Source organism: Pipistrellus hanaki (assembly GCF_964339955.1).
Source record: "Pipistrellus hanaki genome assembly, chromosome: 8".
NCBI classification, from domain to species: domain Eukaryota; kingdom Metazoa; phylum Chordata; class Mammalia; order Chiroptera; family Vespertilionidae; genus Pipistrellus; species Pipistrellus hanaki.
This window is the reverse complement of record NC_140510.1, coordinates 74,969,977-74,987,715: the sequence shown is the minus strand read 5'-3', so window position 1 is coordinate 74,987,715 and position 17,739 is coordinate 74,969,977. Positions and strand designations below refer to the sequence as shown.

The following is a 17,739-nucleotide window of genomic DNA, read 5'->3' as shown; positions in this document are numbered from 1 at the left end:
ACTAATAAGTAAATTTTCTTAGGTCAGATATAACAAATGAGTATTCAAAGTAATAAATTATGGCCAAAAGACTAAACTAGAAGACTAAACTAAACTAGAAGACTAAACTAGGAAAAAGTTCTATAATGTATAAGCTAACACAGAAAAAGCATTTTCTTGGTCAATGTAACACTGAATATAATGAGGGAAACTAATAGTTTCTTTATGCAACTTCTCCCTTTTCTTTCTCCCAGCTCTACCTTTGATCTATTTCACTTGGTCCTTGCTGACCTTTTGTCCAAGGGAAAAATGACTAAGCATGGTATGCTTATAAGTGGTTGCTTTTTTCTCCATCCTAAGTAAACATTTCCTTTTTTCGTCTTCTAACATCATATTTTAAAAATTAACAAAGCAAATGCTGAACAATTCTGTTTTCTCGCTCCTTCCAAAAAAGTAGGAAAAAAAAAAACACATTTAAACAGTTTCATTTACTGAAATAGATTCATTTGTACAAATTCCCATTACAGCTATTCCTATTCATACTATTGGGATGACTAATGATCACTCTAAACTGTAGATGAGAGGTGCACCTTTATTTTTAATGCTTCTCATCTTCCTTTGAAAATTAATAATTTTAAGGGCAATTCAAGCCACTTCTCAATTACCCACTGAAATGACAAAAGAAATTTAAAAAGATATTCGAGTTCATAGATAGCATACTTAATTACAACTAGATAAACAATCCATAAATTTACTCTGACCTTTGCAGTGTAGTGAAGGAGGACATTACCAGGCAGGTCCACCATGTCAGACTCTTGAAACTTCCAAGGGCTTAAACAGTTTGGACCTAAAAATTATTTATACACACAAACACACACATTGAATAGATCAGGCCTCTTCAGTTCTGTGTAATCAGAACAAAATTTTAAATTGAGCTGTTTCAAGCTACTCATATAACACACTAGCCAAAATGTACTTTATTTTTATATCACTTTTGATATATCTGGATATCATAGAAATTGAATAACAAATGAGGACAAAACTCTTTACTAATAAAAAAATCAAATCAGCCGAAATCGGTTTGGCTCAGCGGTAGAGCATCGGTCTGCAGACTGAAAGGTCCCAGGTTCGATTCTGGTCAAGGGCATGTATGTTGGTTGCGGGCACATCCCCAGTGGGGGGTGTGCAGGAGGCAGCTGGTTGATGTTTCTCTCTCATCGACATTTCTAGCTCTCTATCTCTCTCTCCCTTCCTCTCTGTGAAAAGTCAATAAAATGTATTTTTTTAATAATCAAATCAAATCAAATGTAATAATCAAATGAAATACAATTAAAACTGGTTCCATTTTACACTAAAAAATGGAGGAAACAGTATTGACCATTCCACTTTAATGAGGCTGTGATGAATCTGGCATACTCATGCATTACTGCTAAGGACTGTATATATCTTTTGGAAGCTGATTGGGTAATATGTATTAATAGCCATAATATGCACACCTTGAATATTTATCCTGGAATTTTAATATAAGTAAATCAGTCAAAATAAGAAAAAAACAGTAAGTACAACAGTTCATCTATACTAATAAAAGCCTAGGGCTGTCATGACCTAAATGATCAGACGGACAAGCAGTGACCAGGAAGTGCATGGGGCACCTTTTGGTCCCTCCACCACGGCCCAAAAGGCTGGCAGCAGGAGGACAGGCAGGATGGCCAAGGGAGGTGGGCACGGCCAGGTTGTTAGCCTCTGGCCTAACAACCTCACCACTGCTGCGGTAACTGTAGAACAGGCCCAGAGAGAGAGGCAGGTCCTGATCAGCAGCCACACGAAGAGAGTGAGAGAGGCAGGGCTTGATCAGCAGCTACTGCAGATGTTGCAGATCAGGCCCAGAGAGAGAGAGAGATAGCTGTCAGTGGGGCTGTTCTGGACTTCCCAAAAGAGCCAACAGCTGCCTAAGAGGTGGAACTTTTCATGCTGACTGGCATAGAAACTGACCAATCAGGACCAAATTTGGGTGAACTGCGAGGAGCCAATGGCTGCCTAAGAGGTGGAACTTTTGACACTGACTGGCATAGAAACTGACCAATCAGAACTAAATCTGGGTGAAGTGCAAGGAGCCAATGCTGCCAGGAGGCAGAGCTTTTGACACTGACTGGCATAGAAACCAACCAATCAGAACCTAATCTGGGTGAACTGTGAAGGTAGAATCTAAGATGTGTGCTGAGGAGGGGTTTTAAGGGCAATAGTTGTTTGGTGTAAAGTGTAAGAAAGTGGTTCAGTTTTTTAATAACCAGTTTGGCAGTATAGTACATATGGCTGGCTATCAGTCCAGATATAGAGATTATATTATGTATTTTTGTCTGCAAAGAGCATCTCCTCCTGATGAAAAAAACTTTCCCCACCATTTAAGCAATCCTATCCTATATAATCTATCTATACTAATAAAAGGGTATTATGCTAATTAGACTGGGTTGACCAGCCATCTTCCAGATGTCCAACTTCCTTCTGGGCAAAACCATAGTGGTGGGAGCCGAGGCAGAGGCAGTTAGCGGTGATCTGGCCGGCAAGGGAGAGCAGTTGGGGGCGAGGGCAGGATGGCAGGAGGATAGGGGCATTCAGACTGGCAGGGGAAGACAGTTGGGGCAACCAGACTGGCGTGGGAGGGCTGTTGGGGGCAACCAGACAATCGGACATCCCCCAAGAGGTCCCCGATTGGAGTGTAAGCTCCAATACTAGAGGCCCAGTGCACGAATTTTATCTCAATAATGCCAAGGGGGAGGGAAGTATGGTGTGTAGGTGTTTTTTTTTTCCTTCTCTTTAAGCTTCAATTAAAACAAATATACCCTTTCAGACTTAGGCAACAGAAAAAAATAAGTTTAATTAAACAGTATGAATGTTAATATACACACCTGCTAAATATAATGCCTTCACCTGAGGAGGCTGTATTGCTTCATAGAAGATAATAACAGACCCTAGCTGACCCTCCAGAGATGTGGGGCATCCCCATTCACTGTCCTGGGTTCCCGCAGATATCAATTTAGTCATCGATTTTGATTTTTCAATTGTTCCTCCCCAGGAGGCTGATGACAGAATTCCACCAAATGATGTCCGATGAGGGGTAATGGGAGAAGAAAAAGGTGGATCTGGGATTTGGGATGGTGGAGGAGTGGTGGTTCTTTGCCCAGCTGAACCAATGCAACAAGAAATAAAAGGCTAAAAATTAAGAAACAAAACAAATTACACTCTTTTAATTAAATTTCTCTCCTCATATTTAAAATGAAACAATACATAAAATTAAGCAAATAAATACATCTGTCCGATCATGAATGTGTATGCATGTGTACACATAAGAGAACATTACAGATGTTACCTCAGACCTACTTGATTTGGATGCATTACTTTTGTAATATCACTTTATATCCTTTTGCAAATTTTTAATTTTTAATAAATGTATATAAACAAAATTTTTAACAACTTTACTAAATTATGAAATAGAGAAAACTCCTTTTCCCCCTTCAAATTTATAAACAGAGAATTATACATCAATAACACAATGCCAACTATAGGTTACCCTGAAATGGTCATTGAGGTAAATAGCAACAAAAAATTAATATAGAATCCTAGGATTCGGGAAGCAATCTAATCCATTCCATTACCTTCAGAAAAGGCCCTTTTTCAAAATTATCCCAATACTTTCAAATAAATTTTGCACTAATGTTCTTTAAGAGTCACCCTAGAAAAGAAATTCCAACTATAATGTGAATATGTAAAGTTTCTTCATTATTTTTTCAAATTCAATGGAAAATGAAACAAGTTCATCATAACAGTTTGTATTTCGTATAGTAGGAGAGCTTTATTAAAGGATCCTTTGCTCTGCTCTCTTCATTTTCTTTAGTTTTCCTTTGGCTGTTGTAAGTTGTGGTTTGTTTTTTTCTAAGTCTTTAATTGCATTTATTTCTTCCTTGAATTGCTATTACATGTTGTCTAACTTCATCTAATGATGACAGGCTAACTGAATTAAATATATCTTGGTATACAGGAAACATTAAAATTTATGGGCAAATAGAATAAAGAGAACCTCTACATTAAACTGAATTTTCAAGAATTCTCAATCAATTGGTCCTATAAAGAGTAGGTTAGATGTGCTTACTTCATTCATAGCAGGAAATCTGAGAGGGGCAGAGACCTTCTGCTGTCCATTATCGTAGATATAGACAAGACTCTGACCAAAGGGCCTTTTTCCAGGCATGTGAACAATGGTTATGTTGTGCTGGTAAAGTAAAAACATATATTTAAAAGGTAAAAAATCACATTAAGTTTTTCGAATGACTATATTTTCAGAGTATTTAGTACTCTCTAACTAGTGTGTGTGAACAGCAGAATATTAACTTTAAGCATGACTAAATGCTGATTAAAATGATGATCTTGCCGGGCTGGTGTGGCTCAGTGGTTGAACGTCGAACTATGAACCAGGAGATCACAGTTTGATTCCCTGTCAGGGCACATACCCAGGTTGTGGGCTCGATCCCCAGTAGGGGGCGTGCAAGAGGCAGCTGATCAATGATTCTCTCTCATCATTGAGGTTTCTCTCTCTCCCTCTCTCTCTGAAATCAATAAAAATTTTTAAAAATTGATCTTAAACAATAACTTTCCTGAAGTACTATAAAAGCACTTACATATATTCTAGAAAATCTATACACAACTGTTACATAGTATCTTTTCTGCGTTTTCCAAGTCTATGAGTATTCTTTAGAATCGATTTTTTCTAATGAGAAGCATTTTATATTTTAAGAACAGCAACAGAAATGTAGTTTTTAACAATTTATGTTGTCATTTTAAATTAGAATTCAAAAATCAAATTTAGGTCTAGAACACATCAAAAAAATAACATTTCATTTTATTTTTTTTTAGCAGAAAAATGATTCCTGCTAAATTTACAATGATAATGATAAATAGGATTAGCCTCCTTATAGATGAACTGCAACATGAATAGAAAGTGAAAATTAATTGATTCTCAAAAAGGAGATGACACCTTAGATCTTGATGTTGCTTAGTGGTTAGAGCAACGGCCTGCACATCAAAAGATCTTGTCTGGTCAAGGACATGTGCCTGGGTTGCAGGTTCAATCCCTGGTCCCAGCTGGGACATATGCAGGAGGCAAATGACCAATGTGTCTCTCTCACATCAATGTCTCAATGTCTCTCTCTCTATCTTTCTCCACGTCCCATTCTCCCTTCAAAACATCAATGGAAAAAATGTCCTCGGGAGAGGATTAACAAAAACAGCAGATGACAACACCTGATGTACATACACAAAATGTGTGCTTTTTAAAGAAAAAAAAATCAAGAAATTAAATGAAGGAGTCAATGGGGGGGAAGGGGAACATATGTAATACTTTCAAAATAAAGATTAAAAAAAAAATAGTTAAATATGATGCCCTAAATCCTTACCCAGAGAGAATCACAGAAACTGTGATCAGGAAGCATAACGGTCGCATATTCTCTTTTTGTGCACACGGCCACAACCAACATACCTGAATGGGTAATAAAGGCTTCAAAACCCATGCCACTTCCTGTAAAAAAGCTAACAAAAATATATATTATCAGTACTTTTAAAATCAGTTTTCAGTTTTATTATCACTGAAGCACAAAAAACCATAACCTCATCATGAATATTTTTATCAAACAAGTTGTGGCTTATATTCTATTATCACACATCAGTTCAACCTAGCTTCAATGTTTTTGAAGTCTTTTGGGAAGGACATAAGAGTTGAGTAAATTATAAAAGGTAGTTTTATAGGTGGAATCTTGTTAATAAAAAATAGTAAAGCTATAAGTTTTCAAGTCTTAAAAATTTGCCCAAATAAGATTCAGAAAGCATAAGAAAAGGTCTTAAAAATCAAAGGCATATAAAAATGATTACTGAAATAACTAATTTTGGATGTACATACTAGTATATAAAGGTTTTGTGGTCCTTCATATAATTACATAGCACCTTCAATGGGACAGAGAAATTACCATTCAATTTCAAATTTATTACTCCTTTTTTTATAATATTTTTAAGATGGAACTTGTTTTCAAACTAACCTCCATAACCTAACTAAAAAAATATTTAAGATATACAATTAATATTATGAAAGCAACAAAGCACCTATAATTAAACTGTATACACCCTAAGGATGAAAAAACTTCAGGTAACTTGTACATTTAAAACTAGATGCTTGAGCTGCATTTCTGCTTTTGAACTCCACTACACACACACACACACACACACACACACACACACACACACCCACACACCCTGCTGTGGAAGAAAGGACTGCTGACAATTTCATTCAAGCTACCTGAGAAATAAAAATTTTGAAAAATTAAAACATATAAAAAAAATTGGTGCTTGAAAAAGCTTTTTAAGAATCACAGCATATATCTCATGACACTATTCACTTATATTCCATAACTTGTACCAGTACCTGTACAACTGTTTTCTTTTTCCTCCTTTGTTAGCATTGCCAAGAGTCAACTGATCCTGATCTAAGCAAAACCAAGCATTGAAGGAAAAGGCAGACCCTGGCCATTTCTGTATGGAAGGCACAGAAATTCCTGCCATACTATGTGACAAATTGAAATACTGCAGTGCACTCTCTAGACTTTGTTTTCGAGCCATTGTCAGGATTGCTTGAGTCACAGGAGTAGTATAAGGGTGTATATACTCAGATTCATCCACTCTCAGCAATCTTAGTAGTCGACGGATTTCTTCTGAGCTCACTGACTGATTCCCCAAGGAACCATGGAGAGCAATCAGGTTCTCAGCACAAGTTCGATGAAGGGAAGAATGGGAATCAAGGGTTTCAATGATTCTAATTCCCATGTTTGAATTGACACACGTAGTTCGACTCTGCCTATTAATACAACAAATTCTTTTCAGCCAATCAGAGATGAAGATCTGCAGGTCTTGGGATTCTAGCTCAGGAAGCCACTGGATAAGAAGCAAGAGAGGTTGGACATTACTAATGCCCAAAATCCCAACTGAAGTGTGGTCACCCTCTACAGCCTGTAAAGCAACAGAAGAGATAAAAGTTTTAGTTACCGTCTTTGATATGAAGATAACAGAACTTTTTTTAATAGAGCTAAAAACTCACCATATTCATAAGTTCTTTAAGTAGTTCTAGTGATGGCTGACCCAGAGACTTTAATACTTCAAACATATGTGCATAACCAATTCTTTCTTTAAATACTTCCTAGGAGAGGGAAAATAAATACATCAAAGCATATTTTCAGAGACCAAATTTGCTGGAATATTTTTTTAAATGTTGAATAATATCCATTTAAGCTAATAAACATAATATTTAAAAAATCATGAGTTTAACATTTCTGTTTTCTCAAATCACATGTCTTCATCTTAAAATAAACTCCATATACGTTCTGGAATACAATGTTACAATAATCTACCAAAATGAAAAATAAAAAAATTAGTAAATAGTTGTGTATCATAAAATTATTGTATTTTACAGGTTAGATTACATGACACTTTTTAAAAAAATATATATTTTATTTATTTTTTTACAGAGAGGAAGGGAGAGAGATAGAGAGCTAGAAACGTCAATGAGAGAGAAACACCGACAAGCTGCCTCTTGCACACCCCTACCGGGGATGTGCCCGCAACCAATGTACATGCCCTTAACCGGAATCGAACCTGGGACCCTTCAATCCGCAGGCCGATACTCTACCACTGAGCCAAACCGGTTTGGGCAACACTTTACTTTCTTCACTTGATTTATAATTATGGCAGTATTATATTAAGTCAAAACAAAAATGGAGAAAAAATAAGGAGAATTTGGGAATAACAGGAGTCAGATAGCAGCCTTAAATGATGAAAGAGTCCTGGCAATTTGGAGTAGTGGCCAACACAGACACACACACACACCAAAAACAAAACAAAACAAAAAAACAACAACAACTGGGTAGTTTCCTTTTGACTCTTTGTATCTAAAGTATGGGTGGAGAACGTCTGGCCTGCAGGCCATATAAGGTCCATGGAATCATTTGGTCTGGCCCTCCTAAGGCATTAGGGATAAGTTAATTAAATGTCTGAACAAATATAGAATGCTAATTTTTAAGTTGACACTTTTGTAAGGTTCTGGAATGATGTTTTAAATATCCAAGTAGTCCTTGGCAGAAAAAAGGTTCCCCATCCCTGATCTAAAGGGTCTGAATTTACTGGAACACTGAGTTCTTTCTAGTAAGGTCTAAACCACATGTATGAACTAGTGAGACACACACAAAAAAAAACCTAGCAAACTAAACTGGTCCAATAAAGCAGGCAGAAATATACACTGAGTGGCCAGATTATTATGATCTATGAACACATAATAACCTGGCCACTAGTGTGTTTGTGTGTGTGTGTGTGTGTGTGTGTGTTAGAGGTTCATGAATTCGTGCATGGGTGGGGTCCAGCCTGGCCAAGGGGAAGTTGGCCGGCCTACCTGCTGATTGAACTCCTGGTTGAGGGTACAATTTGCATATTAGCCTTTTATTATATAGGATATGCACTGAGTGGCCAGATTATTATGCGTTCAGTGTATGTACTCAGTATATATACTCATTATAATATCAAAGATTTTTTTAAAATGAGTAAGACTGGGGAGGAGAATCAAGGGTAGAAAATCTTTTCAAAAGGTATTTTTTAAATACAATACAAGTAACCCATTATACTCATACGCCAAAATACTTAGAACTGGAAATGATCTTTTTCCTTACAGAAACTTGTAAATGAATCTTCGATTCCCAAGCCAGTTAACAGTTGTAAAAGCCTATTCAGCAGGAATCTAACCAAGATTCATATATAGCAAGAATATAAGGCAAAAGTTAGTCCCTTAACAAAAAACAACAAAGAGTGAAATACAACTGAAGGCATGGTACAGGGAACAAGGAGTAATTCATTCCTTTCTGGTACTAGGAAGGTAATTGAGACATAAAGCCTCAATTAGAGGTGATGGATAAAAAAGTAAATCCTATATAATATCCTGTATAATAAAAGGGTAATATGCAAATTGACCCTAATGGCAGGATGACCAGGAACAACTGGTCGCTATCATGCGCAGTGACCACCAGGGGGCAAATGCTCAATGCAGGAGCTGCCCCCTGGTGGTCAGTGTGCTTCCACAGAGGCAGTGTCGCACAGCCAGAAGCTGGCTCATGGCTGGCCAGGGCAACAGCAGTCACAGGAGCCTCGCCCACCTCCACAGCATCGCAAAGGATATCCAATTAATGTCTTAGGCCCGCCCACCACAGGTGGACATCCCCCAAGAGCTCCTAGAGGGATGTCTGACTGCCAGCTTAGGCACAATTCCCAGGGAGCAGGCCTAAGCCTTCAGTCGGACATCCCCTGAGGAGTCCAGGACCGCAAGAGGGTGTAAGCCAAGCTGTGGGAACGCCCCCACCAGTGCATGAATTTTCCTGCACCAGGCCTCTAGTGGTAATAACAATAGACAATAACATTTTAAACACTTACCATGTGCCTGGCACTATGCTAACCACTTTATATAGATGATCTCACAATCTTTAAAACTACTCAAGGAGGAAACTACTAGCACAAATCAGCATAAACGGATAGCAGGAGAGAATCAGTGGTAGTAAAACAAATGAGAAGAAAAAGAAAATACTAAGTGACTTCAATTAAAGAAGCAAAGTTTCCATGGCCATATGGAAAAACAAGTCCAGAATTGATAGGGCTATTAACGTGTGAAAAGTGTCCATATTCTCATCAGTCAGAAATGACCAAATAGTGAAAGTGTGATTATTTTATTAATTAAAAAAACCTATAATATGAGATTCAATTCTTTAAATGAACTATATAAAGTCACTTAAAAAAAATCATTTCACCATTTCAAAACCAGTGCTCTTCCCTTGCATTGACTGACACTGTAAATCCTTACTAGTTTGCAGTTTAGTCATCAATGTCTTAATCCCAAAGCAGTGATCAATCACAGGCATATGTCTTTAAAATTATCAGAAAAAATAACTCCTAAACTAAGATGAGATATTTTATAAACTATTTCATTTCAGGCATGAAACTTTATGCATTACACTTTCCTACATGACTTTGGGGGTTATATATTAAAAACTCATAAATCAAAGGCAACATTTTTAGAACTTAGGAATATGTTTCACCTTAGCAGCTGGAGATTTGTTCATTACTGCTGTCAAAGCCTGAATGGTTGATACAGCCAAACAATCCAACTGTCCCTGAAATGCCTACCAGAGGGGGGAAAAGCAAGAAATTAATAAATATAGTCAAGATTTATATTCAATTAGGAAACCTTTGTTCTGAAAACCTGAAAAAATAATTACTTAACATGCAATACATTCCTCTTTCAATAAAATTGATTTCTGAAACAATATAGAACCTGCAAGAAAAGTTACCGACTTGAGAGAAAATAAGCCATATGTCAAGAGCAATAGGGTTACATTCATTCATTACATTAAAATAATGTTTTTTTTGGGGGGGAAGGGATCAACAATACAAAACACCAAGGTTACTTAATACATGCTTTTTATTTTTAAATGGACAATCTCAAGAGGAAGGGAGGGAGGTATATCATTGGAAATTCTATTATGTTTTAATCCTCCTTAAAAATACACATTGACTTCCTACATTTAAATTTCATTAGCTTATACAATGAGATGTCTAAAATAGTCTTGTCTACTTAAGTTTCCAAATCCTGAAATGATATGTGCATGCACCAATCAATCACACATGCAAATAATAAAGAGTAACTATTTTTACATAAAATATAGAATTTGAAGCAGAACAGAAAATGAAGTATATATCTGGTAAGCACCATCATGTTTTTGAGAAGGTAACTTCAATGCAAAAGTTGTTTTGCCTATTTTGGTTTAAACTTTATCATAAAAAAGATATGTGTTAAATTTCAGATCAGTGGATTTGGAGTAAAAAAATAAATAAAAAAACAACAACACCAAAAACAAATATAAACTCAATAATATTTTTTTAAAACCTGAACATTAATCATCAACCACAAAAGCATAACGTAAGGAATAGAAAATTGTAAAACCTAAGAGTCCCCAAAACTTGTTTTTGGGACTATATTACTATGACTTGAAGCTAGTCACTCCCCAAAGAGGATATTCCTCTCTCCCTCCCGCTAAAAAAGATTTAAGTACAAGGGGACTGAATTGATTTGATCTTTGTTGTTTTAAGCCAAGCTCTAACACTTTCAGGAAAGTTATTTAAGCTGATATCTTGATGTTCTTTGTTTATTAAACATTATATATTTAATAAACATAATATGCATTAAACATTCTGCATACAGAATTTCATACAAAAAAAGATCTTTCCTAGACTCTAAGAGGACTGGGCATCGGAGAACCTAAAATTAGAAATACTAGCATAAACCTCTCAGAAGACTATTATAACTATTTTATTGATCTATAAGAAAGCCTAAAGAGGGACTAATTCAGAGAAATCTAAAACAATACTCTATAATTGATATTGCACATCCAGAACAGGAAATGAGAGATGATTATGTCCTTCTCTATATCACAGCTCTATTTATAAACCTGAACATTAAGATAATGATATCATGTAAGCTCATTCACAAACATTTTTGGGCAAAAGAAAATGACAAAGCAACTTTGAAGGTGGTCTAGCCAAACTAAATTACCTAATGTATTATGAAAAGCAACATAACTATTATATTTCTACCTTATACAGAGTCGAATATTTAGAAAAGAAAAAAGGTTAAGTCTTATTCTAAATTTAGACTCAAAGAGTTCGGCATCTTCTTCCCTTCCTCCAAGATTCAGGCTGTCCATTGAATTATAATCATTATTTGTCAACAAGAAGCAAAGAATCAATATATTAAAACTGATCATACATTTTCACAAACAAAGCCCTAAAATTCCAATACACCACAATGTTTAGAAAAGGAAGCCCCCAAAATAAGAAGTCATCACCACGTGGACAGCATTGATAGTGGGATCCTATTCCTGTACTTTGTATCTCCTCATACTAAAAAGAACACACACACACACACAGGTGGAATGCTATTGATTATTTATATTAACTATGAAGATAGTAATAGACTTATCATTAGATTAAAAAATTAAAATTACTTTGAAGAATTTTCAAAAATAATTTAGATTAGAGTTCAGTAATGTTTGTGTATTTTAAGACAAAAGAAAGAAAAGTACAGGAATAGTTGTTCCCATTGATTGATTTTGGACTTCAGCTGAAACAAGATGCAGGCTTTGTAGATACCTGGTCCTCATTTATTTCTGTCAGTAATTTGTTGGCCAGGTCTTTCTCGTTCTTGTCTGCCACCTTATTGTTAGCATTTAAAAATAGCTGTTAAAAACAGAGACAAGAATAATGGAGAAAGAACATTGGATTGTTAACCCATAAGCAGAAATGAAGCTTAAATGGATTTCCACATATCTTGAAAACAAATCCAAGAATCCACTTGTGAAGTACACCACTTTTTTTTAAAATTAAATTATTATCTGTGCCCAGACCGGTTTGGCTCAGTGGATAGAGCGTCGGCCTGCGGACTGAAAGGTCCCGGGTTCGATTCCGGTCAAGGGCATGTACCTTGGTTGCGGGCACATCCCCAGTGGGGGTATGCAAGAGGCAGCTGATCGATGATTCTCTCTCATCGATGTTTCTAACTCTCTATCCCTCTCTCTTCCTCTCTGTAAAAAATCAATAAAATATATTTTAAAAATAAATAAATAAATTATTATCTGTGTACATATTCATTTTTTATAACAAACATTAGTTCACATACTATAATTATTATTTAGCTCTGTGTTGGAACTCAAAGTTACTAAAATAAGAAATAGCAATAATTAAATTAGTTAATATCCCTAAATTCTTAAAGAATCAGCCAGAAAATGTCTCACAGAAAAGACAATGTGCTATTGAGACAGACTAAATTCCACTTTTGGATACATACCCAAAAGAATTAAAAGCATGGTCTCAAAGGGATATCTATATATTCATTACTCATAGCAATATTATCCTTGACAGCCAAAAGGTAAAAATCAAAGCAATGAATGAAAAATACAAAATATGGAGTACCACACACAGACACAAAAATATATTTGGCCTTAAAAAGGAAGATATGATACAACATGGATGACTCTTGAGAACATTATGCTAACTGAAATAAGTCAAAACAAACAAATCACTGTATGATTCTCCTTACATGAGGTTCTTAAGAATAGTCAAAATCAGACAGAGAGTACAGCGGTGGTTACTGAGTGGAAGGGAAAATGAAAAGTTGTTTAACAGGTATCGACTTTCAGTTTTACCAGATGAAAAGAAACATGGGAAATGGACGGTAACGATTGTTGCACAACTATGTGAATGTGAAAGTAATTAATAATGTGAACTATACACTTAAAAACTGTTAAAATAGTACATTTTTATATGTATTTTACCACAATAAATAAATAGAAACAATATGCGCAAATTTGAATCAAAACATAAAATGACTTCATAAAAATCAAGAATAGTAATAATAGAAAAATACCTTGCAATTCTGTAGCAGTCGTATGAGATGTTCAAAGCAGTTACTGTTAAGAAAAATGGCTTGAAGAACAGGCCTATCTGTGCAATCTAACATGGCTGTGATGGTATCTAGGGGAATAAAAACAAAATCATCAATTTATGAAGTAGAAAATTTGGGATCATAAAACATTTAATCTAGCCATATTTTAAATTTAAGCTTTTCAGATGACAAAGAGGTAAATTAATTAGGAAATAATAGGAATGGGTATAATAAACTCTTTGTGATACTCACTCAACATTTTTATCTGTAGAGCTATGAACCGGCTTTCCCACTCTCTGGACCTCCTTTGATTAGGTAAAGCTGAATGATCTGAATTCAGCAATTTGAAATAGTTCTCCAGAATAGTGCTGGTTTCCACTTGACGCTGGTCAGAGCTGCTCGTGAGAAGGATATGCACCACTTCTGTAAGGCACTTCAGAGTCAGTTCTACCTTCCTACCCACTTCTTCAGGATTTCCGTCCTCCCAGGAATCACAATCTGCCAAAACTCTCATAAGAACTTCCATGGTGGCTGGAGAAATTGCTTGCAAAGCATTCTTCTGAAACATGAGAGACAACAAAAATGAAATCCAAAACACTGAATTTCTGTGTTTGGAAAAAAAAAAAAAAAAAAAGGAATTTAGCAGGTCTTCAGACAACATTTTATTTTAGTATATCAAATATAAAACATTTTTAATCAGATACTTTGACAGACACTACCAGCGATTTACATGTCTTCATTTCCTAACAGAATTCTTACTCAGATAGCAATCTCCCCACATAGAAAACTCACCACTTTCCCTTGTAGCTAAGCTAGGAATAGCCAGGTGACACAGTTTTGGTCAAGGATATGTCTTAGTAGACTATAAAGATATTAACACTTTACAAATAAAAAGATAATATGATATTATTATTATTATTTAGGTTTCTAAGGAGCTAACAAATAAAAGAAGCAGATTAGTTAGAAAAATATTTGTTAGAAAAATATAACAAAATTATAAAAAGACAAAGAATACATTAAAAAAACCATGGAGCCGAGACCAGTTTGGCTCAATGGATAGATCGTCGGCTTGGGGACTGAAGGGTCCCGGGTTAGATTCCGGTCAAGAGCATGTACCTTGGTTGTGGGCATATCCCCAGTAGGGGGTGTGCAAGAGGCAGCTGATCGATGACTCTCTCTCATCGATGTTTCTAACTATCTCTCTCCCTTCCTCTCTGTACAAAATCAATAAAATATATTTAAAAATAAATAAATAAACAAACAAACCATGGAAAGCTTTTTGCACTGTTAACCACTGTTTCATATATTAACATTCAACACTTTCCTCACCTGCCCACCAGTTATAATGGCTCCAAAGAGATGCAATAAGCAACATTTAAGGCTTTCCTTGAGATGTTCACTTTCTTGAAAACACTCTGTGAATATAATACACAAACAAATAAATAAGATTTTTCTTTTATAATATGTCTTGGGAATGTCTGACACTAAAACATTAAGAACTATTTGTGAAAAGGCTAATGTCTATAAAAGGCAAGGTAGATATGTGTTTTCTCACAGAAAAGGAAAGAGAAACCATCTATCAGGTAATACTTCAGATACTTTATGCCATCTTATTTAATTATCATAATATTCCATATGAGGATGACATTTTGCCCCCATTTACAAATGAGTGAAGGGAAAGTCAGAATTTAATATCTTGCCTAAAGTCACAGGGCTACCAATACAAAACCAAAGTAAGAGGAATTAGAGCAGTTACTTACGATAAAAGAAGGGGACGAACTCCACAGTGAGAGAAGCTGGCTTATATTTCTGTCTGCTCTTTTCCACTGTACCTAGGATTCGTCTATCATTAAAAATAAGTTAATACCAAATTATTATCATGGACTTGTAGATAGGGCACAATTACAAAAATAACTATAAAATAAATTTAATATTTTACTTTTAATTTGTGTACTAAATAATACATCTCCAGGAATGACATGATCTTAAAGAGGAAGTCTAGCCAATAACTTAAATGCTTACCAATGAAAGGATTTCTTCTCTTGAAGTAAACAAAAATAAAAAATGCTTAATGGTCAAACATGGCTACCAGATTACGTCTCCAAATCCGAAATGAAAAAAGGAATTAGCTATTTAAAATTTCCAATCTGTAAAAGAACTGTTCAGCAGTACTGCTAATTTGATACCTAAGATAGTAGTTTATTACAACAGTGCCATTGAAATTCATCAGAAATCAGGCTATTCTATTACACTTTTTGAAATCTTATTTGGACACAAAGAGTTCACACTACTGGCTTCTTCCATTTTAAGGATATAGCTCCAGTATGGGCTGGGATCAGTTTTGTTTTTAATGACAATTCCAATATATTGATAGTTGAAATATTTCCAAAGACTCCTGTGAGGCCAACACAAATAGAATATACTTTTACCAACTCTTCTCACTGAGCTCTGTACTGGTAATTATGCTGTTGTCATTAAACTCCAAAATCATTATCCTATATTCTACTACTTTGTGATTCTGGGACAGGCACTCTGCAAACTATATTTCACTCTGCCAAGCAACCCCAACTGTTGAGTTCACCAACAGTGAGTACTAAATGGAGCCCAGAAGGTTAAAGAGCAAAAAGGGGATTCATTGCAACATTTGCAGTTGGTTCCTATCTTCCACTTATTTTTGGCAATCTCAGAACTGCTCATCAGTACCCACACTGGCTAAGCAATGCTCTTTCCTCAGAGGTTCAAGCCATGCAGCACTTCAGAAGCTCTCCAAACCTCTAGTTTCTGATTACTCCAATCTCTTCCCTTTATTCCCTTGGCCCCAGGGAAGTAGTTGCTTCCTGAAGTCACTGTGTCTGCATTATCAGTGCCCCTCTATGCTTTTTGAGTTCTCTAATATCATTAGACAATTTACTTGTATTATAGAGGGTGGGACAAAAGTAGATTTACAGCTGCTCCTGTAGAAAATTTAATAGCAATGAATGAATAAACTGTTTTACCTACTCACAACTGTAAACCTGCTTTTGCCCACCTTATATTCTTTCGTTTTTAATATATTTTTATTGATTTCAGAGAGGAAGGGAGAGGGAGAGGGAGAGATAGAAACATCAGTGATGAGAGAGAATCATTGATTGGCTGCCTCCTGCATGCTGCATACTGAGGATCAAGCCCACAACCCAGGTATGTGCCCTTGATCAGATTCGAATCCGGGACCCTTCAGTCCACTGGCCAACACTCTATCCATTGGGCCAAATAAGCTAGGACTGTTCTCTTTTTTTAAATACTAGTATGGTTTGTTTTCCTGACTAGACCCTGATTGACACAAGCTCCACTTATTAAAAATAAATGGATAAAATGTTGTGGGGTTTTTTTGTTTTGTTTTTTAATTTATCTTTATTGTTGAAAGTATTACAAATGTCCCCTTTGTTTTTTGTTGTTTTTTCCATTGACTCCCTCCTCCCTGGACCCGCCCCTTAGACAAAATGTTAAAAATCATTTTCAAATTATGAAATATGCTTTAAAAACAGAGACCTTTCCATGAAAAATATGTGTTCTCTACTTGATGCCACTGTGCTCTGAAATTTCCCTATCTGCTTATTAGCACTCAATTGCATCACAAAATAAAAGTTCAGGGTGAACTGATTATCTAGAAGTGGCATTTATCATGAATTCAATATAGTTCTCTACTTCAGAGACAGAAATAGGGGTCATCCTATACACATCTTACCAATTGATTTGATAGAGAATATGCTCTGCTTTGAAGAATTGCACATATTATGACATGTAGGTTCAAATGAAAATTATGACTTATAAGACATACCCTGAAATTCTATGTCTCCAATTCCGATATGGATCATATAAACTTTCACAAAATGCCAATGCATGAATTACAAATTCTTCAATAGATGTCTGATCTGCCAATTCCTTCTCTTTTTTTTTGCTTTTTAACTGAGAATAAAGTTAATCATAAAATTATATTTAGTTAAAAATATTAAACTGTATAACGTTCTTACATCATTAAAGGACTATGTTTCATTCATTATCTAATAATAAATTATTTTTATTCATATAAGTCTAAGTTCCATTCGAATCTAAAATATATAGTCAATTAGATGAACTGAATATAACCTCTCAAACTTTATTAATTTCTTAGGAAGGGTTTCCAATGAATAACCAAACATCTTTTCAAAAAAACC

General features: G+C 35.4%; 1 protein-coding gene across 6 annotated transcripts in view; it reads right to left on the bottom strand.

Moving 5' to 3' along the window:
* NBEAL1 (neurobeachin like 1) overlaps window positions 1–17,739 on the bottom strand; it is a 114,739-nt gene that overhangs the window by 73,091 nt on the left and 23,909 nt on the right. For 4 of the 6 annotated variants that reach the window (XM_084893156.1, XM_084893154.1, XM_084893153.1 and 1 more), the window contains exons 6-18: window positions 17,364–17,491; window positions 15,307–15,389; window positions 14,876–14,961; window positions 13,799–14,105; window positions 13,529–13,635; window positions 12,256–12,342; window positions 10,146–10,229; window positions 7,115–7,213; window positions 6,446–7,026; window positions 5,427–5,559; window positions 4,127–4,246; window positions 2,886–3,189; window positions 741–826 (exon numbers count right to left, since the gene is read on the bottom strand). In XM_084893156.1, coding sequence (XP_084749282.1) covers window positions 741–826; window positions 2,886–3,189; window positions 4,127–4,246; window positions 5,427–5,559; window positions 6,446–7,026; window positions 7,115–7,213; window positions 10,146–10,229; window positions 12,256–12,342; window positions 13,529–13,635; window positions 13,799–14,105; window positions 14,876–14,961; window positions 15,307–15,389; window positions 17,364–17,491 — 2,205 coding nt within the window. The remainder of the gene's footprint in view (window positions 1–740; window positions 827–2,885; window positions 3,190–4,126; window positions 4,247–5,426; window positions 5,560–6,445; window positions 7,027–7,114; window positions 7,214–10,145; window positions 10,230–12,255; window positions 12,343–13,528; window positions 13,636–13,798; window positions 14,106–14,875; window positions 14,962–15,306; window positions 15,390–17,363; window positions 17,492–17,739) is intronic. The other 2 variants (XM_084893155.1, XM_084893157.1) reach the window with 2 other exon arrangements.